Source organism: Sus scrofa, chromosome 2, assembly GCF_054392235.1.
Source record: "Sus scrofa isolate SSC_HxYL_T2T_F1_AM1 chromosome 2, Sscrofa_HxYL_maternal_Yorkshire_Landrace_v2.0, whole genome shotgun sequence".
Classification (NCBI taxonomy): Eukaryota; Metazoa; Chordata; class Mammalia; order Artiodactyla; family Suidae; genus Sus; species Sus scrofa.
Genome location: NC_139384.1, coordinates 45383283 through 45409925, shown reverse-complemented (window position 1 = coordinate 45409925; position 26643 = coordinate 45383283). Strand labels below are relative to the sequence as shown.

General features: G+C 45.3%; 1 protein-coding gene across 50 annotated transcripts in view; it reads right to left on the bottom strand.

The window, feature by feature from the left end:
* PLEKHA7 (pleckstrin homology domain containing A7) overlaps positions 1 to 26643 on the bottom strand; it is a 229986-nt gene that overhangs the window by 46007 nt on the left and 157336 nt on the right. For all 50 annotated transcript variants that reach the window (XM_085011837.1, XM_085011839.1, XM_085011844.1 and 47 more), the window contains 2 exons: positions 24958 to 25133; positions 8001 to 8471 (listed from right to left, as the gene is read on the bottom strand). In XM_085011837.1, coding sequence (XP_084867963.1) covers positions 8001 to 8471; positions 24958 to 25133 — 647 coding nt within the window. The remainder of the gene's footprint in view (positions 1 to 8000; positions 8472 to 24957; positions 25134 to 26643) is intronic.

The following is a 26643-nucleotide window of genomic DNA, read 5'->3' as shown; positions in this document are numbered from 1 at the left end:
GAGACACAGGAAGCAGGGTTGTATTTGAGGTAAAGGTCACCCTGCGAGCAACAGGAGTGCCCAGAGCAGCTCTGTCCTGACAGCAGATCGATCCATTTGCTGGCCCCCAGCCCCAGCTTTATCCAAAAACAAGGCTCAAGGTTTCCTGCCCTCATATCCTCCTCTGTGCCATGTGACCTTCCTGTTCCAAAAGGCACCAAACAGGATGTTCTCATACAGCCAGTATAAAATGGTCATATCAAGGGAGTTCTTTTGTGGTGCAGTGGGTTAAGGATCCTGTGTTGTCACTGCACCAGCTTGGGTCACTGCCGTGGTGCAGGTTTCATCTCTGGCCCAGGAACTTCCAAATGTCACAGGATTGGCCCAAAAAAAAAAAAAAAAAAAAAATCAAATAAAAATAAAATAAAACAGTCATATGAAAATATGAAATCAATTTTTTTTTTCTTTTTACAGCCATACCAGTGGCATATAGGAAGTTCCTGAGCTAGGGGTCAAATTGGAGCTGCAGCTGCCAGCCTACACCACAGCCACAGCAACACCAGATCCAAGCCACACCTGTGACCTACAACACAGCTCATAGCAAGGCCGGATCCTTAACCCACTGAGGGAGGCCAAGGATCGAACTGCATCCTCAGGGATACTATGTCAGGTTCTTCACATGCTGAGCCACAACGGGAACTCCCTGAAATCAATTTTTACAGCCAATTATTTATGCACTAGAGTCCTCACCGAACCGCCACATCAGTAGTGCAGGACGTTCATGTTTTACTGTTCCCATGCTAATGTTTTGCATCTCCACCTGTCATTTTGTTTTAGCATGCATTACTCCAGGATGATAATGCAAGGCCAGAATTTCAAAACAGTCTGTCCTTGCAAACCATCATTCTAAAGAAGTTTAATAAAGTGAAATTTTATGTTCATCTCCAAGTACTGAAAGAACAGTCTGGGATAATTCCTTGTGTGGTCTAGAGCCATGAATACGAGATCATATTACAGTTCAAATAACCCTCCTTCCAAAGTCTAATGTGTTTCATCTAATGAGATTAGCACAGTCCTAATCACACCCAGAGCAGGACCCTCTTCTCTATTTGTTTTTTGGGTTTTTTTGTTTGTTTGTTTGTTTTTGCTTTTTGGGGCCACACCGGTGGCATATGGAGATTCCCAGGCTAGGGGTCCAATCGGAGCTACAGCTGCTGGCCTACGCCACGGCCACAGCAATGCAAGATCCGAGCCACGTCTTTGACCTACACCACAGCTCATGGCAACACCAGATCCCTGACCCTCTGAGCGAGGCCAGGGATCGAACCCGCATCTTCACAGATCCTAGTGGAGTTCGTTAACCACTGAGCCATGAGGGGAACTCCTTACTTTTTTTTTTTTTCCCCTCTTCTCAATTTTCAAACAGAGGAGGGTTCTTTATGAAGCAGCCAGACCTATTACTTGGCTGTAAGAGATTGCAAACATTTTGAAGGAAAAAAAAAAAGGGAAGGATGCAATATGCAGTCCTTCCCAGATACAAGTGAGTGATCAGAGACCAAGCACTCTGTGTACTCAGAGGCTGACAGCTTTCTTCTCAAAAGGGTCATCTTCAATCCCTCACTTTAACTTTTCAGCCCACTGAGAACTGTTTCTACCACTAGACTGAAATTCCTCTCCCTGAGTGCTCAGCGACCTCCAAGGCCAACAAATTTTTTTCATCTACAGACCTCACATCACCCTGCCCCTTAGATAAGAATGGCTCAAACTTACATCGTAGGGACAGTCCAACGCCTTTCCCAACCACCTTCATCACCCTGCAGCTGAATTCTCATCCTTTAGCTCCCCAATGTCCCCCCAGCCCCCATTATGTGCAGCAGAATAATGTAGGTCTGTGAGCTGCCAGAAATGGTTATGTAGAGACATTTCACAACCACAACTTACAACTGCCTATCAGCTACACAGCTTCTGAAAGTCCCTTTTGCACCCCTGCCACAAGGGTTCCTCACTGAACCCCACATGCCGTCTTTCTGATTCGCTTCTGCCTCCCCCTCCCATTCCTCTGCCTCCCAACTTCAAAACTCTGGTTCTATTAAGAAGGTCTGTCCATCCAAGCCCATCAAGAAACTCAGTGGAACCAAAGGCTTCTGCTGCTGAGTGTGAGACCAGTAGAGACCCTGAGATTCCAGACTCTGCTCTCCTGGTACCCAACCTCCTCAGAAGGCACCACCCTCACAGAGCAGTCCTGTGCTGCTGACTAGACTCCTTCCAAATGAAACTCCCCTCGAAACGCTCAGGTTTTCCTCTGTCTTGACTCTGCTTTTGCCCACCCCTTTGGGCTGGAGGTCCATAGGGTCTGGTCTTTTTTTTTTTTTTCTTTTCTTTTTAGAGCTGCACTCATGACATATGGAAGTTCCCAGACTGGGGACTGAATCAGACCTGTAGCTACCAGCCTACACCACAGCCACAGCAACGCAGGATCACTGACCCACTGAGTGAGGCCAAGAATCAAACCCACAACCCCACGGATACTAGTTGGATTCATTTCCTCTGCACCACAATGGGAACTCCTGCCTTTGGCCCTTTTTGATTGTACACTCTAAGCTAAGGAATTCTCCACCCTGGACTGCAGGTTAGAATCACCAGGCGTAGGGGGTGTTTTGAAAATTCCTGATGTCCACGCTAAAATTCAGATCATCAGAATCAGATTTCCTGGTGTGGGACTCAGGCCTCAGTAAATGTCAAACCTCTTTCATATACTGGTATTATCTGGGGAGATTTTAAAACAGACTGATGCTTTGACATTGCTCTGGATGAAATAAGGCAAAAATCTTTGGGGGTAGGGCCTCACATGATCAAACGGTGCAGCCAGGAGTAAGAACTGCTCTAAGCATTCAATCCTAGGTGATCTCAACTGCTGCCAGGGCATCAGTTACCATCTCTAGGGCAATGACCCCCAAATCTCTCCTGACCTGAACTCACATTACCTACAGCCTACTGTTTATCTCCATCTGGCCACTCCACAGGTACCATATTGCTCTTCAAGCTTGTTTCTCTCTCTTGGACTCACATCTTCTGTGTGGCACCACACCTACCTATCAACCGAGTCAAACTTAAATGTTAACTGTAACTCTACCTTCCAGCCTTGGATAAATCAGTTTATCAAGCCCTATACCTACCCAATCTTAACATCTATGGATACTATCCATCTCCTCCTCACGATTGCTTTTGTTTAGGTCTCCCTCATCTCCTACCCAAAATACGACAATTACATACCTGATCATGTTCTCTTTCCAGACTCTTCCCCATTTAACCATCTTCCATATGATCCTAGAGCAAGCACTTAACCTAAAATAGCAGTTCTCAGGGATGATATGAGGGTTTGGTGGAGTATAATCTGAAAAAGCAGAGTTCTCATTGTGGCTCAGCGGAAACAAATGTGACTAGCATCCTTGAGGATGCCGGTTCGATCCCTGGCCTCGCTCAGTGGGTTAAGGATCCAGCATTGCCATGAGCTGGCATTGCTATGGATGTGGCGTAGGCCAGGGGCTACGGCTTCGATTTGACCCTTCCATATGCCGTGGGGCAGCCCTAAAATGACAAAAGAAAAAAAAAATAAAATTAATCTGAAAAAGCATCTTTGGAGGGCAATTTTGTAATAACCTTCAAAATTTAAATCACATATATTTCCAACCTAGTCATTCTACTTGAAGTAATTTGTGCCTCAAGTATACTTGCACTTGTTTGCAGAGCCAACTGAGCAAAGATAATCCCTGCAACAAAGTTTGTAATAGCAAGTGCTTTTTAAACTAATTGTCCATTAATAGGCCTGTAGATCACTGTAGATCATACAATGAAATATGCTACACATTTTGAATTAATAATACATGTCTATACGTGCTGATGTGGACAGATAGCCAAGACATATTAAATTACCTATATAGATATATATCAATATATTTAGTGAAAAAAGCAAGATGAGGTTTTGATTTATTTTGAAGATAGTGGTAGGTCACGAGGGAGTAGATTTAGGTTTCTGATATAAAATAGGAGGGTACTTATTTTTCAGTATTTACCCTTCAGTATTATTTGGATTTTTCACCTTGTAAATGGATTACTAATTATTTGGGGTACTGAGCAAAGGGAATTTGCACATGTAGTTATGAATGTGGTGATGAATTAGTAATCAATACAGAGAAAACGAGCATGAAAATTATCAATGCCAGAAAATAAAAAATTGTAAAACAAATGAAATTTAATTATAGTATACTATAAGGACCAGCTATAAATATTTACATTGTCATAATAATGTAAAAACTGAGTAGCCATCTAAACAAGAATCATGCCATAACTATATTGTGAAGCTGAGATAGGGGTGTGTCTGTTGGAAAGGAAAGGCAGAGGGGGAATAAGACTAAAATCCTTGTCTTCTAGAGGAGAATGTCATTGACTAAAATTGAAAAATCAAGAAACAGCGTTGTAAGAGAGATAAAAGAAGTGAAAGTGCCTCAAAGGTGCTGGAATTAGGAATAGGGATGGATGGAGTCATCTTTCTTAAGTCCTTAAGCCATTGACAGGTGTTACTTTAAGAAAATTTTTTAAACTAGCAATAACTAAAATGCCATTCTCATTTTGGGTGGGGAATATCAGAATCGCCTGGGAAATTTCTTCAACATATACATGGACCTGCTGTATTAGCACTAGAAAGAGGCAAGGACTAGCCAGTCTGAGAATCTCCCAGATATCCTGATGCTTCTTCCCTGCCAATACCCTTCAGACCTCCATCCTAAATATCAGACAGCATCATGCCACGCTCCTGTTTAATGTCCATCACTGGTTTTCATGGGCCTCCATATAAAATCCAGACTCTATAGCAGGAAATACAGGCTAATCAGGGAAGAACCCACACCCTTCCTATTTGCTTCTATTTCTGGTTTCTCCTGCTTTTACCCGCCCTACTCAGCCCCATAATGACAACTGTTACATATAAAAGGAAACAGCTAACTTATTATGAGAAGCTTCTCTCTGACCAAACTGTCTCCTCTGCTGGATCCCCTCCTGCTGCTAAGATCCACATGCTGGGATACCCCCACGCACTGATTCTCCCAATTAGCATGTCCAACCAGATGTCAAACCTCAACATCACAATCCATACCCAAGTGCCTACCTGACATCTCTCCCACTGGATAGCTGAGGGTTTCTCAAACTTTTACGTCCAAAATGGAAACCTTGTCAAGTTCCCTGGTGGCTTAGTGGGGTTCAGGATCCGGCATTGTGGAGTTCCTGTTGCGGCTCGGTGTGTTAAGAACCGGATTAGTATCTATGAGGATGTGGGTTTGATCCCTGGCTTTAACTAGTGGGTTAAGCCACAGATGTTGCTCGAATTTGGCACTGCTGTGGCTGTGGTGCAGGCCAGCACCTGCAGCTCAGAATCAAGCCCTACCCCGGGAACTTCAATACGCCACAGGTGTGGCCATAAAAAGAAAGGAAATTTTTAAAAAGGGATTTGACATTGTCACTGCATTGGCTTGGGCCACTACTGTGGTGCAGATTCAATCCCTGGCCCAGAAACTTCTGTATGCTGCAGGCACGGCCTCCTCCCACCCCCAAAAGGAAACCTTGATTCGCCCACAAACTTGTTCCTAAGCCTCCCCCATCTCAGCAACCACCCAGTTGTTCAAGTCAAAATTTGAGGGATTGGAGTTCCAACTGTGGTGCAGCAGGATCCGCGGTATCTCCAGAGTGCCGGGACGCAAGTTCGATCCCCAGCCTGGCACAGTGGGACAGTGTTGCCAGGTCACAGTTGCAGCTTGGATCTGATCCCTGGCTTGGGAACTCCATATTCCGTGGAATGGCCAAAAATGAAGAAAAAAAAATTGAGGGATCACGTTTATTCCTTCCTTTCTCTCATCCTACACGTCTAATCCACTGCAAGCTTTGCTATTTCAGCCTCCAAAATGTACCATAAATTGATTTCTTCCTATTTCCTCTGTCACCATCCTGAACAACAGACTCCTCCCTAGGTTCTTCTTTGTGAACTATTAATCAGATCATTTCCCTGTTTAAAAACCTTTCAGAGCCTCTTCCTATTGCTTTTTCAAATAAAATCCAAATTCCTTACCTTAGAGTATGAGGACCTGCATGATAAAACCCCTGCCAGCTTTCCAACCTCACTCAGCAGTAAGATCACTTAGAACTACCTCATAAAGGGTCTGCGAGCACCAGGCATCAAGAATAGCAACTTCCCTCCTCTGTGTCCTTGGAATGTCCTTGTTTTCAATAAGACACAAAATCTGATCAAACAGAATGGACACCTGGGCATCCCAGGTGGGAATGGGAAGGTACCCCAGCTACAATGCAAAAGGCCCTCCTTCTCCCAGTCTGTCCCACGACAATGGCTGCCAACTGCTTGGGAGGAGGCGGGGGTCCCATTGTGAGTTCTCCACCATCCAACCTCAAAAGTGCCCATCTGGACTAGATTAATAAATAAATTACACAATCCACACATACATACAACACCCACACCTGCACAACACCCCCACCCATCTAAAAAGGCACCCCCTGGAGCACCACTGCCTCCAGAGCCCAAAGGTGGAAAGTCTGGGCCTCACAACAGGGAGCACAGAGACTGGCACTTTAGAGCATGTGTATCAAACCTGTGGCAGACGTGAGCTCTGGCACATCCACTGTGACCCCTCAGCCCCTGAAGGGCTTTCTAAATACACCATGGCTTGGCTATCTCCTCTCCGGTCCGAGGTTTGTTTCAGAAGCCCGAGGATAGCGGGTGGGGGGGGCTGGAATTGCAACCGAGCAGGACCTTGGGAGGCCTTCCCAGAGTGGACCCCATGCCCCCCACTCACGGCCCCTACCTGCCTTTTTATTTATAGAAAACTTTAGTCGAAGAACCAGTTTAATCAGGGAAGTGAAAAAAATACAGAGAAAAAAGAAAACAGTAATAATAATTCAGCCATTCATCAAAGTCAAGGACCTTCAGCTCTTCAAAGACTATAGATTATATGCTGAGCCATGTCCTTGAAGCTATTTTAAGGTGCTGAAGCCCCCAATGGTGGAAGAAGTCAACTGTATGGTGTCTACAAGCACGCAGTCCCCAGACTAGTTGGAACAAGAAGGTGGATGACACCGACTCCCAATTACCTCACCACCCACCATCAGGAAAATGTCCATGAGCTGATTACACCCTGCTCCTCAAACACTGTAAGACTCCAGGAGGGTGGGGGCACAGTCCTTGAGGTATTAGCCTGCTGTATTCCTCTCTTTGCCTGGCAATTAAAGCTACTTATACTGTTTCAAAAAAAAAAAAAAAAAAAAAAGAAGAAGAAGAAGAAGAAGCAAGAGGATGACGGGGATTTTCTGTCTCCACAGTGAAGCCAACACACAGTAGCTTCTAGGGACAATGGGGAAGCTAAGTGACCCTGAGTTTTTCACGTTCATAAATACGTCCTAACTCATCTAAAATTGTAATAAAATACAGACAGTGCTTTGCAAATAGCAAGAGATGCACGCCCTCTAAATAATTAAAACAACTTCTTGAAGGAATGGGTATAATAAAACCCAGTGTCAACAGTGCCTGAGCACTTCTCAACGTGCTTGGAATGAAAAATCGATCTGTATTTACTCTGGTTGCCACAAATATTTCCTGGATGTAGAGAAGTAGCCAAGTAAGAGGAGACAATCAGTTACTACCTACAGGCTCACAGTCTCGAGGCACAGTCCCGGGGGAAGGGCTGGTGTGACCTCAGAAGGCTCACAGACAGGGTCTGAACTCTGGCTTTGCCACTTATCTGCCTGCCCTGGGCAGGTTTCCTCACTCCCCCAAGCCCCAGTTTCTTTGTTTATAAATTTGAGCTCTCACCCTTCCTTGTAAGGTTGTTGCAGGGATTTATGGAGATCATTGAGGTAGAGTTTGAGGCCAGCATGCATCCAGCACTGGCTGTGTGAGTGATAGCTACTGTTACTAAGTTACTGTGCTCATTAGTGGCAGCCATCCTGAGTCTATTACTGACCTCCTGCTGTCCCCCTTCTGGGCCTTTGCCCACTGCTCCACTTGGGCCAGATTGCTCTTCCTCTGGCTGTGCTTCTCAAGGTTGGTCCTGGGAGGAAAGGCCCGCTGGTACCCGCCAGTCCCATTCTGCTCTCCTGGGCCAGACGCGGCAGGCAGCACACCGTTCCTCTCGGCCCGTTGGGGCTGAGCCTGCTGGCCTCTCGGGCCACTGGGTAAATCCACGAATAAGGCATCGTCCTCAGCTGGCGAGTATGGGGACCTGGCCTTGCTCCTGTCCCGCTTGCCCTCCAGTGGGTCCCTCTGGGAGCGGTACCGGTCTTCCTCCTGCTCCTGCCTCTCAAATCCGAAGGAGTCTTCATGGCCACGATGAGGACAATCCCTCGCATGTCCAGGTCCCACGCGGCCACACTCTCGACAGGACTCTGTGTGGTTGGCCTGGGGAACCGCCTGCCGCTCCACCTTCTCCATGTCCCTGCAATGACAGCAGCATGTTCAGCCCCATCCAGACTGGAACTCTGAGCAAACTCTCCAAAGGCCACACTTTACACTCCAATTACCTCCAGGCCTTTGCATTGGCTCCTCCCTCTGCCTGGAGCCCCTTTCATGCTTCTTCCCTTACTCTGCGAAACTAACTTCTACTCCTTTGGGGTGATTTAAAGTAACTTAAATGTTACCTCCTCCAGGAAGCCCCCCTCCCACACCCCCAGTCTAGACCAGGATCTTTAGTGGACTGTCACACTAATCACACTGGACCATGACTGCGTTTCCTCATCTAGTGCCCAAGCAGACTATGAGTTCCTTCAGGCCAGAGGCCTAGCTCATCATTCCTCATACACCCAGAACTTCCCTGCAGAGACAGTACAGAATAAGAGCTCTATCAATACCACAGAACAAATAAGTGATACATGTGACATTCTCATGTCTTTCCTCTCACTGTGTGTTCACCTGTCTGTCTGGGGCAGGCCAGCTTGGATAGAAGGCTACTGAGCCCAGCGTCTCTCCCACTGGCATCTAGCACAGCCCTAAGGACAATTAGCAGCCTAATTAACATTATTGCAAGACAGTGAGTAGAGAAGCAGCACGGCATTCTCTTTACAGAACCACTTACCTATCTCATCAGGGAACTGCTCAAATAGGAATGCAAGAACACAGACCTAACAATAATTCCCTGAAGCATTATTTGTCAGATTTCAGAGATAAGGAAACTAAGGCCCAGAGAATATAAATGATTTGCCCAAGATCATACGGCTGGAAGAGAGGCACCAGGACTCAATCCCAGGCAGAGCACAGAGCCCACACTGTAGCCCCTGCTCTCTACTGCCTCTCCGTATGTGTGTCCATGACCTACACACATGCAGACCTAGAAACTGTACACACAATGAGGTGGGCTACAGGTTAGGATGTAAACTGAGGCTAAAGAGCTTCTGGAGCATAGAGAAGGGCTCCATCTCCCACTGAAAGCTGCCCTTCTCCCTGCCTCCTTGGGTCCTAGTTATGTCTGTATCCTCATTACTTGGTACCAGGGACACAGCAGCAGCTTCAGAAGCTTAGAATTTAGAATGGGGGGGGGGGGCAGGAGGACACACTTGATCCTAACTCAGGAGGACTGATGCAGGCGCCTCATACCCCTGAGAGAAAAGTTATATTCCTTATGCTTCTTTTTGAAATGAGTACTTTGAAACTGAACAGCTTAGAGTCCTTCCTTGTCCCTCTCCCTTGGTTACACCCTAAACACAATCACCCATAAGCTAAAGATTAGGCACCCTGAACATAATTGCCTGTGGGTTAAAGATTATCAGCACATAATGTTTTTCAGGAACTTTCCTAGTTTGTTCTAATCTCTGATCCATATGCCCTTTAAGGCAAGTACTGTTATTCTAGGCAACCCAGAAGACCACCATCAGGATCAGGCTGAGATCTCCTAACTCCAGCTTCTCCCCCAAAGAAAGAAGAATGCATGTTTGTCCCAATCCAGATTTCTATCTGAAAAACCTGTTTTTCTCATTTTTACTATAAAACTCCTTGTAATTCTTGGGGGGGGGGAGGTCACAGGCTTTAAGGCATTAGCCTGATGTGGCCCTCCTTTGCCTGGCAAAACAATAAAGCTATTTTTTTTTCCTCCTTTACCCAAAACTCTGTCTATGCATTTCAATTCGGCACCAGCCGACAGAGGCTGAATTCCGGGAACAAGACCAAAAAAATTATCAGCTATCCTTAGATGGGCAGCCTGTATTTGTACTCCTTGGTAAAAAGGTCCTGGCCTCAACATCTTTCACTCCTTGAAATGGCCAAGCCTCAGGGTTCTCCATTTTAAATGGAGAACAAACAGTGGAAACGCTGCTGCATTTACATGATGATGGCCAGACCCCAAATGTCCTTGCAACAACCTCAGAACCTCAGCTACCAATAATCAACAGAGATTCAGGGCAGAATCAATCCAGTCTAGGAGCCTTAAAAAATGTCAATACAAAGTGAAAACACAAGTTCCCTTCATGGCGTAGTGGAAACGAACCTGACTAGGAACCATGAGGTTGCGGGTTCAATCCCTGGCCTCGCTCAGTGGGTTGAGACTCCGGCATTGCCCTAAGCTGTGGTATAGTTTGCAGACGCGGCTCGAATCTGGGGTTGCTGTGGCTGTGGCAGAGGCTGGCAGCAACAGCTCCGATTCGACTCCTAGCCTGGGAACCTCCACATGCTGCAGGTGCAGCCCTAAAAAGACAGTAATAATAATAATAAACAATAAAGTGAAAACAAAACCCCTAACATAGGTCAGCTTCTTAGTGTGTGCAGGTCTGTCAGTCTTAACTTAGGCTAGAGAACTGAGAAATGCCATCGCACATTTCACTGTCTATGCTCTTCTATGAAAACCCAAATGGGGTGGGGTGGGGTGGAATGGTCTTTGGATCTCCTTCCCCTCCTCTCCCACCCCCCTTCTTTTGCTAACAGTGTTTCAATTTTCCTTTGGGGGTCACCCTCCCCCACTCCCAGTTCATGTGGTTTAAGTGCTGCTGACTACAAATCCCTATCTAGCTGAGGCTCCAGAGTCTCAGTGATTGGCTCAGAGGCTGACCCATCACCTAATAGAGGCCCATCAGAGTTAGCTCTGGGACTTTGGTTGAAGCTGGTCTTGAGCTACTACAACTACATGAGGAGTAGCTATTTGAGAATAAAACCAATGCCAAGGAAAGCAGATGGAAAAAACAATTCTATAGACTTGGTTTGAACTCTAAGGTTTAGCCATATCTAAGCCAGATATATCCTTAGACTTTTTAGATCTGCATCAGTAAATTCTTGTTCTCAGGAGTTCCTGTGTGGCTCAGCAGGTTAAAAATCTGGTGTTGTAACTGCTGTGATTCAGGGTGCTGCTGTGGCGTGGGTTTGATTCTTGGCCTGGGAACTTTTGCATGCCACAGAAGTGGAAAAAAAAAAAAATTCTTTTTCTCACTTAAGACAGCCTGAGTTTGGTCTCTGTCACTTACAGTGGAAGGAGTCCTATTACATCTTTTTATAATGACATATTTAGATGATCTCTGAGGGCCCTTCCATTCCTAATGTCCACTGGGTCCATAAGCTCAAGGAGTAAAAACATTTGGGAAATATTCAGAGGTCTACACTTTAAGAAAAAGCAATTCTTGCACTTTCCGTTGTGGCTCAGCAGAAAGGAACCCAACTAGGAACCATGAGGATGCAGGTTTGATCCCTGGCCTTGCTCAGTGAATTAAGGATCCAGGGTTGTTGTGAGCTGTGGCGTAAGTCATAGACTTGGTTCAGATCCCACGTCACTGTGGCTGTGACACAGGCCAGCAGCTGCAGCTCTGATTTGACCCCTAGCCTGGGAACTTCCATATGCTGTGGGTACAGCCCTAAAAAGAAAAAAAAAAAAAAAGAAAAAAAGAAAGAAGAAAAGGAAGGCAAAAAGGCAATTCTTATGGTAAGTTTATAAAGGGACAACTCTGTTCTACAACATACACATTATAGGTTTTAGTTTGGGCTTTCCTTTCTTCCTTTAATCCTTCCATTATCACATCAGTGTAACCTCACTGGTAGCCTTCAAATTGCCTAAATTGGCCTTTATCTTCTCTACTGTTTCTCAAATTAGGGCAGGGCAGGGCAGGGGCGTAGGGGATGGGTGCTAAGGCTGCTGTCTGAAAGACTGAAGCTCTGGCTACACCCTAGGTCACGCTCAGGTCAAATCACTGTAGTTGTAGAAGCTGGTTACTCTAATTGTGAGACAGAAGTAATCATATCTCATCATTCTCACCCCAAAGATAAATAGCACCTTATCATAAAAGCCAAACAAATATGTACCTAAATGGACCACATTAGAACTGAAGAGAAAAGAGGGTTTCTTCAATTGACAGATAAAGGGATAAAGAAGATGTGGTACATATACACAATGGAATACTACTCAACAATAAAAAAAAAGAATGGAAGAATGCCATTTGCAGCAACATGGATGGACCGAGAGATTTATCATACTAAGGGAAGTAAGTCAGAAAGAGAAGACAAATACTATATGATATCACTTATATGTGGAACCTAAAATACGACACAAATGAGAGTTCCCTGGTGGCTCACTGGGTTAAGGATCTAGCATTGTCACTGCTGTGGTACAGGTTTGATCCCTGGCCCCGGAACTTCCACATGCCAAGGGAGCAGCTAAAAAATAAAAAAACATTTTAAAAATAAAATATGGTGCAAATGAACTTGTCTATGAAACATAGAAGGACTTATAGACACAGAGAACAGACTGGTGGTTGCCAGGCCGGGGCGAGGGGTGGGGGTGGAGGCGGACAGGAGAGGGATGGATTAGGTGTTTGGAACTAGCAGAGCAAACTATTATATACTGAATGCATAAACAACAAAGTCCTACTGTATAGCACAGGGAACTATATTCAATATCCTGTGATAAACCATAATAGAAAAGAATGCTTAAAAATAATATATATGTGTATGCATACACACACACACACACACATATATATATACTATACATGTAAAACTGAATCACTTTGCTATACAGAGACATTAACACAACACTGTAAATCAATTCTACTTCAAAAAAATAAATTAAAAATAAAAGAAGAGGGTTTCTTCAACTTCAGAACCCAAGGGTCATGGGTACAATGTCTCAGCGCAATCAAATGTAATGAGAATTTTTCTTTCTTTACCAATCAGCCGCCATGTGTTTGCTGAAAAATCAATATATCCCCACTGGGATGGGAACCTGGAGGTATAAGAAGAAAACAGTCTCTGCTGCCAAAGCAAGACAACCCTCAAGCTGGATTTAATCATGCTAACCACATTTAATACTCTTCTCATAAGCTGACCTCAAATCATGGAGTTTGCCAATCTTTTCTAACCTTGGAGCTAACTTACAACTATAAATCTTAGTCCTTTCGGTGTTGTACGTGAGTGTACAAACCCTATATATGCCAATATGTCCTAAAAATAAAGTTGACTGAGAAAGAGAAATTCTTTTCTCAGATTAACACCAGCATTTACTGCAAAACAAATCTTTAGAAAGTGGCTAAAAGCATGGTAGTCTGCTCACCACCTGGCAGCTTTCCAGGCCCTGAGACTTGGGGTTATCAATAACTTCTACTTCCACAGCTGCTGTGCCTTACATAAGGTAAGATGTCCCAAAATGTTCACACTATGGCTGAGATAAGAAAGGTGAAGGGAATATTTCCGACTCCTCCACCCTATCTGACTTAAAACAGATAAGTTGTTTTTGTTGGATACATTGCCACATAGTAAGTTAGTACTAAGTTACAGGATTTAAGGCAAAAGTGTTTTTTATCTTCTCCCTGTCTCCTTGCATTCCCACCAACGTAACCCAGGACTTCTCAAATCAGGAGACCTGTCACATAGTAAACTCACAGTGCTCGATTTAGCACAATGGTAGGAAAGAAGGAATTACACCTGGCTGTCAACGACAGTGTCATTCAGAGAAGTTGGTCGTGCAGGGCACAGATGTTCAGCTAAGACAATACAACCCTTTCTTGTGCAGGTCATTACTATCATTGTGAGCACCTGGCATCAGGGACTGCTCAAAAAACACAAGGAATTCCTGACATTTGGTGACCAGCTTGGCCACATTTGTCACTTCTCAAGCATGACAAACCCAGAGGGCACAGGATCAGAGGACCTGGATTCAAGAGCTGGCTCCAGAGCACAGACGCTGAGTAACCTTGGGCAAGTCCCTGACCTCTCTGGTCTCTGGTTCCTCTGCAAAATGGAGACAACAACCTCCACCTGCTTGGGCTGTTATGAGGATTAAAGGAGACAATGCACAGAAAGAGCACAGCACCATGTCTGGAACATAGCATGCCCTCAAATGCAAGTGTATTGGCTTCCATTCTCTATTCTCTCCTCCTTCCTTGCCCCAGTTTTTTCAAAGTGGCAATGTATCCAACAAAAACCTTATATTTCCTAACCTCCCTTGGAGCTGAGAGTGATCACATAACAAATCTGCCCAGGAAGATGTACGCAGAAATTGGTGGATGGCAGTTTGTCTCCCAGCAAAGTAAGAAGGGGCTCTCTTAGCTGGCTTAGGTAACCCTTTTCTTCTTCCTGCTTGGAATCTAGACTCTATGCTGGGCTGCGAGATGACAGCAATAGGGATGAAAGCTACCTGCCAAAACCTGGGTAGAAAGTGAGAAAGAGCCCGGGTCCTTGATAACATCATGGAGCTACTATACTAGCCTGAACTCACTCACTCACTCTGGATTTCTGTTAGTGAGAAAACTAAAACCTCATTTGATTATGCCATCCTAAGTTGGGTTGTTCTATTACTGACAACTAAACACAATCCTTGATACAAGGGGTTCAGTTTATCATCAGCAGGTACTGGGTCTCTCCATTTTTAGCACATCACAGCAATGCTGTCATGTCAGCTTAGAGCAAATCCTTGTTTTCACTTGCAAGTGGGAAGAGCACATACCTCAGATTGAGGATATTTCTGTTTTATTCCTGTTCTTCACAAGAACTTGGAAGTTAACAGATCATACCAAGCAACTGTACACAGATAATGATTTTATTCTGCCTCCAAACCCTTTATCTCACCAGGAAATAACAAATAACATTTACTTCCATCTTGATGTTAAAAACACACACAGGAGTTCCCTTCGTGGCTCAGCCATTAACGAAACCGACTAGGATCCATGAGGATGTGGTTCGATCCCTAGTCTCATTCAGCAGGTTAAGGATCTGGTGTTGACATGAGCTGTGGTGTAGGTCGAAGATGCAGCTCGGATCCTGCATTGCTGTGGCTGTGGCTGTGGCCAGTGGCTATAGCTCTGATTTGACCCCTAGGCTGGGAACTTCCATAGGCAGTGGATACAGCCCTAGAAAGCAAACAAACATACATACAAAAACAAACAAACAAAAAACCCAAAAAACCCCACCCACCCCAAACACATATCTAAAACCTCATTCAAAGGCTTGGGTGAGGAGTTCCCATTATGGCTCAGTGGAAACAAATCTGACTAGCATCCATGAGGACAGAGGTTCTATCTCTGGCCTTGCTCAGTGGGTTAAGGATCTGGCATTGCCATGAGTTGTGGTGTAGGTTGCAGACATGGCTCGGATCCTGCATTGCTATGGCTGAGGTATAGGCTAGCAGCTACAGCTTCGATTCAACCCCGATCGTGGGAACCTCCATATGCCACAGGTATGTCCCTAAAAAGACAAAAGACCAAAAAAAAAAAAGGCTTGGGTGAGAAAAGGAGTGACAGCTTGTGGGGACTTGGCTGGACCTTGGTTCTACTGGCAACATAGCCCTCACAATCCCACTGAATAATCCTTTTCTACTCCCCATACTTAGATGGCCAAACTAATAGCCCAGGAACAAAGGTCAGGCCACTGATATCCTTGGAGAGTCTGGTCTGAGCCAGGTCAGGTGGTGGAAGTTCCTGTCCTAGAAAACCAGCTCAGCCTGTGTTGACAGATCCAAGTCCTGAGCACTGATTCCCAGGCTCAGGAAGCCCCAACTCAACCCAGCAGAGTCCACAGACTTGCACAAAAGGCAAAAGGGAATGGGTCCAAGTCTCTAGGGAGCCTGAAGGCAGGCTTGCTCACTTGAATTAGTTCCTAGGTTTGAGGAAGGAAACGGGCTGGAGAGAAATGGAGACAGAAGTTGGTTTCTTCTTTTCCCCAGTTAAATAGGACAGCTCTCTTGGGATGGGGAAAGAAACTTTCATGCGCTGTTCCGCTGGCTGTTCAAAATGAACAATAGAGGGCCTGAGGGCTCTGACAACACACTCCCTAATTCTCCAGGCTGTCCTCTCCCAGAGAAGAGTGAAGCTAAAGGATAAATGAAACACCAGACTGCCAAGCTGAGGCTGTCTCTTGCCTCAGCAGACTGACTATTGGCAAAGTCCCTTGTGAAGTTTTAAGAACCTGACAAACCAGCCAAAGCAGAAAGAAAAGATGTACAATGGCTGCCAGGTCTCCTCACTTTGTTCATGCCTGCCTGGAGAATCCACCCATCTTCCTCCTACCTGGGTAAGTCACACTCAACTGTCACAGCCTAACCTGAGCCAGTCTGGAGTCCTGGCACACACCAAATTCACCACTTCCATCTCTCTATGGCAGCTACAGTCTGGGTCATTCATCTGCAGCCAATGCTTGGTTATTGAATGCTGGGTCCTACTGGGAGCCATGAACTTGACACAGACCATCTTTATTCCCTTCAGGAATCTGGCAAGGTCAGTACTGTCAAGACCAGAGAGGCTGAGGGCACTCACATGAGTACTGGATTACTTACAATAATCTGTCTTTACTGAAGGATAGGGATTATGGCAGCAACAGCCATCACTGAGCACTTACTAGCTATAAAACCCTAAACTAAGCACTTTAAATAGATTACCTCCTCTTACCATCCCACAAAACTAGAAATATTATTCTTTTATTATAGGTAATGAAAGTGAAGTTCAGAGAGGTTAACCAACTTGCCTAGGATCATGCAACCAGCAACATAAAACAGGACTCAAATTCCATCTCATCCAAATCCAAAACCCTGCACCTGGGCAGAAAACACATCTATAGATTACTGCTATCAAAGGTCCAAGGGGCCTGTCCAACCTCAGGTGTTGTCCTGCCATGCTTTACCCAAATGATCAGGGTTGGAAAGGTCAAAGAGTCTGTTCCCTGAAGAGAGTGCAGATAGCCAGGAACGTTCAGGCCGCTTCTGAGCAGGCAGATTCCCCCATGTCAATCCCACAACAGTGCTAAGACTGCTCTCAAACACCTCAAGTCCTTATCTGAACATTTTACAGGCAGAAATTTTTTGTTGTTGTTGTTTGGTTGGTGGTTTTTTGTTTTTGTTTCTGTCCTTTTAGGGCCATACCTGTGGCATATGGAGGTTCCCAGGCTAGGGGTCGAATTGGAGCTGTAGCCACCAGCCTATACCACAACCATAGCCAACGCAAAATCTGAGCCTCGTCTTCGACCAATACCACAGCCCACGGCAACACCAGATCCTTAATCCACTGAGCGAGGCCAGGGATTGAATCTGCATCCTCATGGATGCTGTTAGATTCGCTTCTACTGAGCCACAGACTCCCTACAGGCAAAAGTTTTATTCCTCTGTCCAACCACACACCAGCCCAGAGAGCTAAACATCCATGCTCCTGTCCATTAAGCAAATATTTACTATGCGCCAGGCACTCTTCTCATTTTCAAGGAGCCTACAATATAGCAGGGGTGACAATGAGAAAGCAGACCAACACAACTTTAGCATCAAAGTTCTATGCACAAGGAATGACACAGTGCTATAAGCAGGGGCATCTAACACACTGAGGGTCAAAGAAGGAAGAAACACATGTAGGTGAAGACCTTGAGGATGTGTTAAACTGTCCTAATAAGGGTGACGGCCAAGGGAGCAGATAAGCAAGACCCAGAGGGATCCTAGGCCTCCTGAGATGGACCTCCATCTACCTCCTAGAGCTCATCGCAGTTTCTCCCTCCCTTGCTTATCTTGACTTGCCACAATTCCCTAAGCTTTCTTGTTTCTTGAACAAACCAAGCCCATTCCTGCCTCTGAGCATTCGTAAGTGCCTTTCCTTCTGCTCAGAACACTCTTCTTTGAAGTTTTACATATGCGACTTTCTTGTTATCAATCAGGCTTCACCTTCACATCTTCCCCACACAGAGGCCTCCCCTGACCAACCAGATAAAAGTGGCTACTCCCTACCTCCTAGCCTCTCCCTATAACATCACTCTATTTTACTGCCTTCATGCACAGATCATGATACAACATTATCTTGTCGATTTGTTTACAATCTCTGTTTGCCTGTTTACAATTTCTCTTTGCCTCTCTCTTGAAGAACTGCTGTATTCCTCAGTATCTTTAACAGTGTCTGACACGAAACATGCCCTCAATAAATACCTATAGAATAAAAGACTAAGTGGATGAATGCATGCAAAAATGCCCTCAATTCAATAATCTGAGGATGGTTTGGGCAGAGAGGATGGGGAACAACAAGATGTGAGCCAAAGGCACCTGCAGGGACCAGACCCAGGCAGGGATCAAAAGCCCTATGAAGGAGACTAGCTTTTACTCCAAAGACGATTAGACTCTTAGTTCCTTCAGGCCCATGGTGGGACTACAGTGACACCAGAGACCAGAGAGTTTGGAAACTAAAAAAAAAGAGATAAGCTGTCTTCTGACAGGCCCTTCTATCTGAACTGCTTGACAGTTTTGTGCATTCCATGACAAGCTGACCTCCTTGTGTAGTGCTCTAGCTTGCAGGCGAGAACAAGATATTCGTAGACAAGAGGGGGGAGAAAAGGCAGTTGCCAACAGGAGGATCTTGGAAGACAGATTTCAAGGAGGTGAAGAGAACTGAAAACCAGAATCCAAAATCTGCCAAGTGGAGGAATATGGAAATGGGGGAGGAGAAATTATGGACAGAATGAGGTAGAGAGCAGTGTCTGGCAGCAGTGCTTGGAGCTCCTTACAGCCTGGGGGTGGGGGTCTCAAGAATACTTGTCTATCAAGAGTCTGTGTAGGAAACAAGAGGACAAAGGGAGGAGGTGCAGCAAAAGCGCTCAGCTCCTTATGGGATTAGACGCATGATGGAGGAAGAGGCTAGAAGAGGAAAGGGGTGCAGGGCAGGGCAGGTGGAGGGATGATGCTGCAGGGAGCCTGGCCCATTGAGCTGCAACTCACAGTTAGGGGATAGGCACATCCTGGCAAGGGAGAGAGTATGATTTGTCACAGGAGAGTCATTGTTAATGTACTCCAGAGGATTAACGATGAAACTGCAAGGGTGTAAAGAAAAAAGAGACGGGAGCTCTCTCGTGGTGCAGCGGTTAAGGATCTGGCATTGTCACTGCAGCAATCCCTGGCCTGGGAACTTCCACATGCCACAGGCATAGCCAAAAAAACAAAAAGAAGGAAAAAAAAAGCCAACACTAAAACCAAAAACCAAACCCTCTGGAAGGCAGAATGTCTGATATGGAGTATCTACTCTTTCTTAGGCATCACGCTAAGGAAACACTTTATACCTTTGTTTAATCTTTGTAACAACCCTATGAACTAAGGAAACGTTTAAAAATCATACCTAAATTGCACAAGTGACACAGCTAGAAAGTAGCAGAGCTGAGATTGGAACCCTGGTCTGTCTGACTTCAGAGACTAAACTGGAGGAGGAGATAATTAAGGCAAAAGAAATTGATACAGGGAGTTCCCTTCATGGTGCAGCAGAAATGAATCTGACTAGAATCCATGAGGATGTGGGTTGGATCCCTGGCCTTGCTCAGTGGGTTGGGGATCCAGCGTTGCCGTGAGCTGTGGTGTAGGTCGGCAGCTACAGCTCTGATTCGACTCCAGCCTGGGAATCTCCATATGCTGTGGGTGTGGCCAAAGAAAGAAAGAGAGAGAGAGAGAGAAAGAAAGGAGAAAAAGGAAGAAAGGACAGGACAGGACAGGAAAGGAAAGAAGAAAGAAGTTGATACAGTAGGCAACGGCCTGGGTGTTGCTTGTTTGCACCTCCTTCATCACAGCCCACGCAGTCATTTGCTTTCCTCTGCCCAGAGCCCTAACACTACTTGGGAATCCACCCCTTCCTCACTCTCGGTCCCCAAGGTCTGCTTGTGTTCCAGGCCTGTGCCAGTCAGCTTGTCCATTCCCTGGCTACAGAATGTGATTTTGGTATCAAGGTGACCTAAGCCTGTTTACTTAGAATAAATTTCAGAGCTTCTGGACAAGACTGACTCTTTCCTGCTGGACTTAACTCGGACGACATAAGTCTGGGGCTATGACAATTATCTAGCCAACAGATTCTAGATCTTCCAGGGACCTCCACATGGAGTTCAAGAATGAATGCAGACTCTGGAAAGAGGCTGAGCGAATGACTTATGATGATACTGTCAGCGCCTTGAACCTAGCTGTTTCTATCTTGAACTTTTCAGTGACATGAACCAATAAATTCCTCCCCTTTTAAGGTAAATTTGTCTGCATCTTCTATTACCTGCAATCAGAAGCCCTAATGTCCTACATTCATAAAGAAAGCATTGGTATGAGTAAGAATAGAAGCAGCTGGGTGAGAATCAAGGAGGGAGAAAATGAAAAGCTACGGTTGGGGTTGGGGCCGCCCACCTAACAGAGATGGAGGTTTTCCAGCACAGATCACCAATGTGGAGGAGAAGCAAGATACAGTCCTGCAGGATAAATACTTTTAACTAACCAAATGTCTGAACATCTTATTCTGGAAAAACGGAACATTTAGTAAGTCTGGATTTTCTTGGCTGACAATTTTATCTCTCAGAAAGTTAAGAGGAAATGCTATTCTACTTTTAGTTTGAGTCAGAAGATAGAAAAATTAAAAAAAAAAAAGGCAGAAATCTTGGGGAAAGATGATTATGGGATTTTAGGGGTTTATTAAAAGCATCATAAGAACACTTTTTTTTTTTTTTTTTTTTGCTTTTTAGGGGGGTACCTGCTGCATATGAAAGTACCCAGGCTAGGGGTCAAGCCTACATCACAGCCACAGCAATGTCAGTGTCAAGCCTTGTCAGTGACCCACACCACAGCTCACAGCAATGCCAGATCCCCAACCCGTTGAGCAAGGCCAGGGATTGAACCCACAACCTCATGGATATTAGTCAGATTCATTTCCCCTGCACCACGATGGGAACTCCCAGAACACATTTTAAAAGTTCAGGAAAAAAGCTAGGGGCAATGTAATGTCCTTGAGATCTTAAAAGGGACGACAGACAGCCCAGTGGAGGAGGGGAGGAGCCCCCTAAAACTAAAATCTAAGAGTTGATTACAAAATCTTCAGGTAAGAAAAAGGGGAAAAAAAAAAAAAATTCCTAGCCTCAGCTGGCAAATTCACAATGAACAGTTCAAGGCAGACATCACTTATCAATCACAGCACTTTTTCTTGTTAGGCCTGATCTCATTCTCACATTTTCTTTGACCCAGTGCCCTAGTAAGGCATGATGAACTGAGCAAAGCTGGGACACAAGAATGAACTCTTCACCAGTGCTGGTCAAAAGAAATCAGTAGAACAGCAGAGGGAGCTCTCAGAGCTCACTCTATAAAAGGACACAAGAAATGCATCTGCAGCACAAGATCAAGCATCAGTGCAGTGGAATGGCCCACAGGAACAATGACAAAAAAGGTGACTTCTAAAAGGAACTGAGGTTTATTTATTTAAAGCAAAACAAAACTTTCTATTATCTAAGTTCAAGGCAAATATCACTCATCAATCATTTTCTATTTTCTAAGAATTAAAATAAAGGAGAGGTGGAGTTTCTGGTGTGGCCCAATAGGCTCAGCAGTGTGTCTGTGGCACCGTTCCATTCCCAGCCGGGTGCAGTGGGTTGGAGGATCTGGTGTTGCCATAGCTGTGGTATAGGTCACAGTGTAGGTTACAGCTATGGCTTGGATCTGATCCCTGGCCCTGGAACTCCATGTGCCATGGGGTGGCCAAAAAATGAAAAAATAAAAATAAAGAAGGGAAGATTTTTTTAAAAAAATACAAATCATAGGTATCTGTGCTTGGGAAAATGACACAGCACAAAGTTGAATTCTTTAACTTCTGGATTGAGCTCCTTATCTTCATCAAGATGTAATAGGAGAACAACCTCACAAAGTTCCCATCGTGGCTCAGTGGTTAATGAACTCAACTAGTATCCATGAGGACTGGGGTCTGATCCCTGCCCTTGCTCAGTGGGTTAAGGATCTGGCATTGCCATGAGCTGTGGTAAAGGTCGCAGATGCAGCTCGGATCCCGTGTTGCTGTGGCTGTGGCTGTGGCCGGCAGCTGTAGCTCTGATGCGATTCCTAGCCTGGGAACATCCATGTGCCATGGGTGCAGCCCTAAAAAGACAAAAGACGAAAAACGACAACAACAACAAAAAACAACCTCAGTTAAGAGAGACTGAAAGTCCACGATGGGAAAGGCCCAGCTGTCAGCATCCCAGAGCCTTAAGGGAACTCAGGGATGGCCTCAAGAAAGCTTTCAGGTGATCTCTGAGGAATCCAAGAGAACAGGGAAAATGCCGGAGACTACAGACTGGCACACAGCACTCTGATTTTCAAGAGGGGGAAAAACAGATCCTATTAAATCACAAGACCAGAGAGCCTACTACCAATGCAGGCTAAGCTGCATTCCTAACCGGGCAGGTTTCAGCACATGTAGTAAAGGAAGCACCAAGGAAAAGCAAGCAACCCGTGGAAAAAGGGGCAGAGAGTAGGACCAGCAATTCACTGCAGAGGAAATATAAGTGGACAAATATAAAGGACCTTCACCATCAGGAAAATACACATTAAAATAACCAGATACCATTCACCTACACACAGCAGTTCAGCAAAAATGAAAAAGACTGATAATATCAACTGTTGGCAAAGATGTGGGGAAATGAGCACTCTCACTGTGGAACTTCCAGTTTTCTTTAAGGGGAGGTTTGGTGGTAATGATTAAAATTAAAAATGCATTATATATTGACTCAGCAATCTGAAAGCCTCACCTGTACAGAGGCTTGTAGAAAATTTTTCATTATATGACTGACTGTAACAGTAAAAGAGGACAAAAAATAAACTATTTGAGGTGTGGCTCATGCTTAAATACACTATGATACATCTACCCTAGGAAACACCATACAACATTCAAAAATAAAGTCAATCCTTATATACTGATACAGAACAATTTTCAAGATCAATATGATTTATGCTATTAAAAAAGCATAAAACCCCTCCATATTTCTATAAATGCATAAATGCACATAAATGAGAAAGTTTAAAAGGATGCCTATTAATCTGGTAACAGAGGTAACCCTAATAAGGTGATTAAGGATATCTCTGTTTTACTTTTTGCACTTTTTATACAGAAATGAAAACCAAAGACTGGAAAACAGTGTACTTCAGAGACCAACATGTGCACTGGGAGTAAGATGTCTCAAAACCACCCCATTTCCTCTTTCTGGGATGAAGAAGTTAATGTCAATGTCACTCTGGACAGAGCACCTGCAGACTAAGGGCCTTTCTTAGCGTCATTATGGACACAACAGAAAGATCAGGCTGGATGACAATGCTAGGAGGCTGAGGCAAACCTGACTGAGTTCAGGGCCCAGGTGGAAACTTCTAGAACAGTCTTTGGTCCTGTCCCGACCGGTCCAACATACTCATTCATTCGTTCAACATCTCACTTATTCACGCAACAGACACTTGAGCACTTACAATGTGTCAGGCATGCAGAAGATAGGCACAATCCCTGCCTGAAATTTAGGATACTGAAAAGTAGACAGAAGGGGGAGAAAAACTCAGCATGACACATGTTCCACTGAGGTGCTATGGAAGCTCCGAGGGTAGAGCCTTACCACCACCCGGTCTCCTGAAGGAGGCCACTATCTGTATCTAAGGTCTACTTACCTCAGGAAAGAAAAATGAAGCTGGCAAATACCACTAATACCAAACATCACACACATGAGCTGGAAAAGGTAGACAAGGCAAGCTAAAACACCACGTAAAATCCATTTGCAGTTACTAACAAACCTTGCCTTTAGTTGCTGGAGAATACTACTCTCTTGTTTTGAGCCTCCTTGTGTCAAAGAGGCCTCTAAGCAGAGCGAGGTGTTCAGATAGTGAAGAACGGGGCTCATGTCAGATGAGGACTAGACTAAAGGCACCCTGACTTTTCCAGGGTTGCCCTAACTTCTCTATGATCCTGATCCCACTCATGTTTTCCCTCTGCTTTCTCTCAAGGAATCACCCACAGTGAGCAGACTCAACGGAACTTCAAGATCCCTGGTGGCACCCTTGGTTGGCCCGCTGGAGGGAGGGGGCAGCTGGAGGAAGCTCCCAGGTTAGCTCCTAATAACAAGGTGGGTCATTGGTGGCAGGTTTCCAGTTTGCAAGATCTTTCTTGCCTGTCTGCTCCCCTCCTCCCCAACCTTCATCCCAAGGCTGTCCCTTCTACCACACACAAGAGATAAAAACTGAGAAACATACAACCAGGTTCCAAGGCTGTGTGCCCCAGGCAGTCATTTCACCCTCCCAGCCCTTCCTGTTCCTCTTGGCTCTGCCTGAAGCATGTGTTGGCTGTGTAAGCATTCTCATCAGGGAAGAATTTACCATTAAAAAGGACTTCGAGAGTTCCTGTTGTAGCTCAGCAATAATGAACCTGACTAGTATCCGTGAGGATGTGGTTCGATCCCTGGTCCCGCTCAGTGGGTTAAGGATGTGGCATTGCTGAGAGCTGTGGTGTAGGTCACAGATGCAGCTCTAATCTGGCGGTGCTGTGGCTGTGATGTAGGTTGGAGGCTGCAGCTCCGATTCAACCCCTAGCCTGGGAACCTCCAAATGCTGTGGGTGTGGCCCTTAAAAAAAAAGAAAAGAAAAGGATTTCAAAGAAAGAGCAATGCTTAATGTGAGTGGGTGAATGGTGGAAGTCTGAGCACCCAAGAGTTCTTATTTGGGGACCCTTCCTATGCATGGGACTGACCTCTTCAGTGACGATCGAGACAGCACCTGTGCAGCCTGGTTCATGGCCCTGACCCAAGCGTTCATGTCCTCCTGGGTGTCGGCACTGAAGTAGTAGGTCCTCATACCCGACTGCTCGGCCTGAGAGCCCCCGGCGGAGCTATTATAGATGAGCGCTCGCATCCCCGTGTGCACGGCCTGTAAGCAGGAGACCCAGGTCAGAGAGATTAGCTCAAGTCTCACTTCCAGGAGCAAAAACCAGCCCAGCCAGGTTCTCCCTCTTCTAGATGAAAAGCCCATGCACTGCCCAGCTCGTCTCCACACCTGGAAACCAACTGTCATGGGCTGGATTCCCCTTTCTCAGTGCAGCCAGGCCTGGGAACCTGTTTGCTACTTACCTCGCTCCCACCTAGGGAGGGGCACACAGTCGATTCAAGGCTTCAATGAGGAAGAAATTGTTTAAAAAAAGAAACCCTATTCCAAAGAAGCATCTAAGGAGTTCTAAGGAATTGCTGTTTTGGTGCTTCTGAAGCACCAAAATGACTGGAATTGATTTAAAAATCAGCTGCAACAGCAGGTGGCTTGGTGCAGATGTCACTGTGCTTCCCCTGCAGGGGCATGAAATATAATGTGTGCCCAACGAGGAAGCCGCTCTTCTGTCTCTCCAAAGAGGCACCACAGAGTCCAACCCAGAAGCCCCAGCACACCTACTATGCACCAGGAAGCCTCAAGGTGAGTTCACATGTTCCAGAGGTCCTAGAAACAACTCCTGAAAAGCAACTGGGGATGCACTTCGAATAAGAGATGAAGTTTTCCCCCCTGTGCTCTGATAAGCAGGGTCTTTTAAATTTGCAAGGAAACAGTTCACAAAATCCTCATAGGAAGATGATGTGGAAAGAGGAAGATTTATGGAATGCCTACTACATGTCTCCCCAGTATTTGGATGACTTTAATCTCATCTTAATTCCAACAGCCCTTCGAGGTAGGAATGAAATCTCTTACAGATGGTGCAAGTGAAGCTCTGAGAAGTTAGCATTCCTAGGAGTTCCTGTCGTGGCTCAGCAGTAACAAACCCAACTAGTATCCATGAGGATACAGATTCGATTCCTGGCCTTGATCAGTGGGTTAAGGATCCGGCGTTGCCGTGAGCTTTGGTGCAGGGTCACAGATGCGGCTTGGATCCTGCGTTGCTGTGGCTGTTGTGTAGGCCAGCAGCTATAGCTTTGATTCGACCCCAGGCCTGGGAACCTCCATATGCCGTGGGTGCAGCCCTAAAAAGACCCAAAAAAGGCAACTTTCCTATATTTTCTCACCTGGCTACAGATTCTTCACAGACTTATCATTACCTGGCATTGTTTATTTTACACTCTTGTTTATCATCTATCTCCTCCCTCACAGTATAAACCCCACGATAGCAGGGCTTTTACATATTTTTTTCACTGTTGTACCCCCAGGAACAGTGCCTGGCACACAGTAGGTGCCTAATAAATATCCGCCAAATGAATGAAAAGCTGGAGCCAGGGTCCAGAATGAAAGGCAGACTCCTTGCAAGGACCAGTCAGAGAGAGCAAAATGGGTACTATCTGGAAAATGGCATGTTTCTAAAACCTCCAGTGGTCATGGATGAAATCTCTCAGATCTACTTCTCTCAAACTCCTAAAATCTAGGTCCAAAAAAATGATATTAAAAATGGGCCTGCTACTGACAT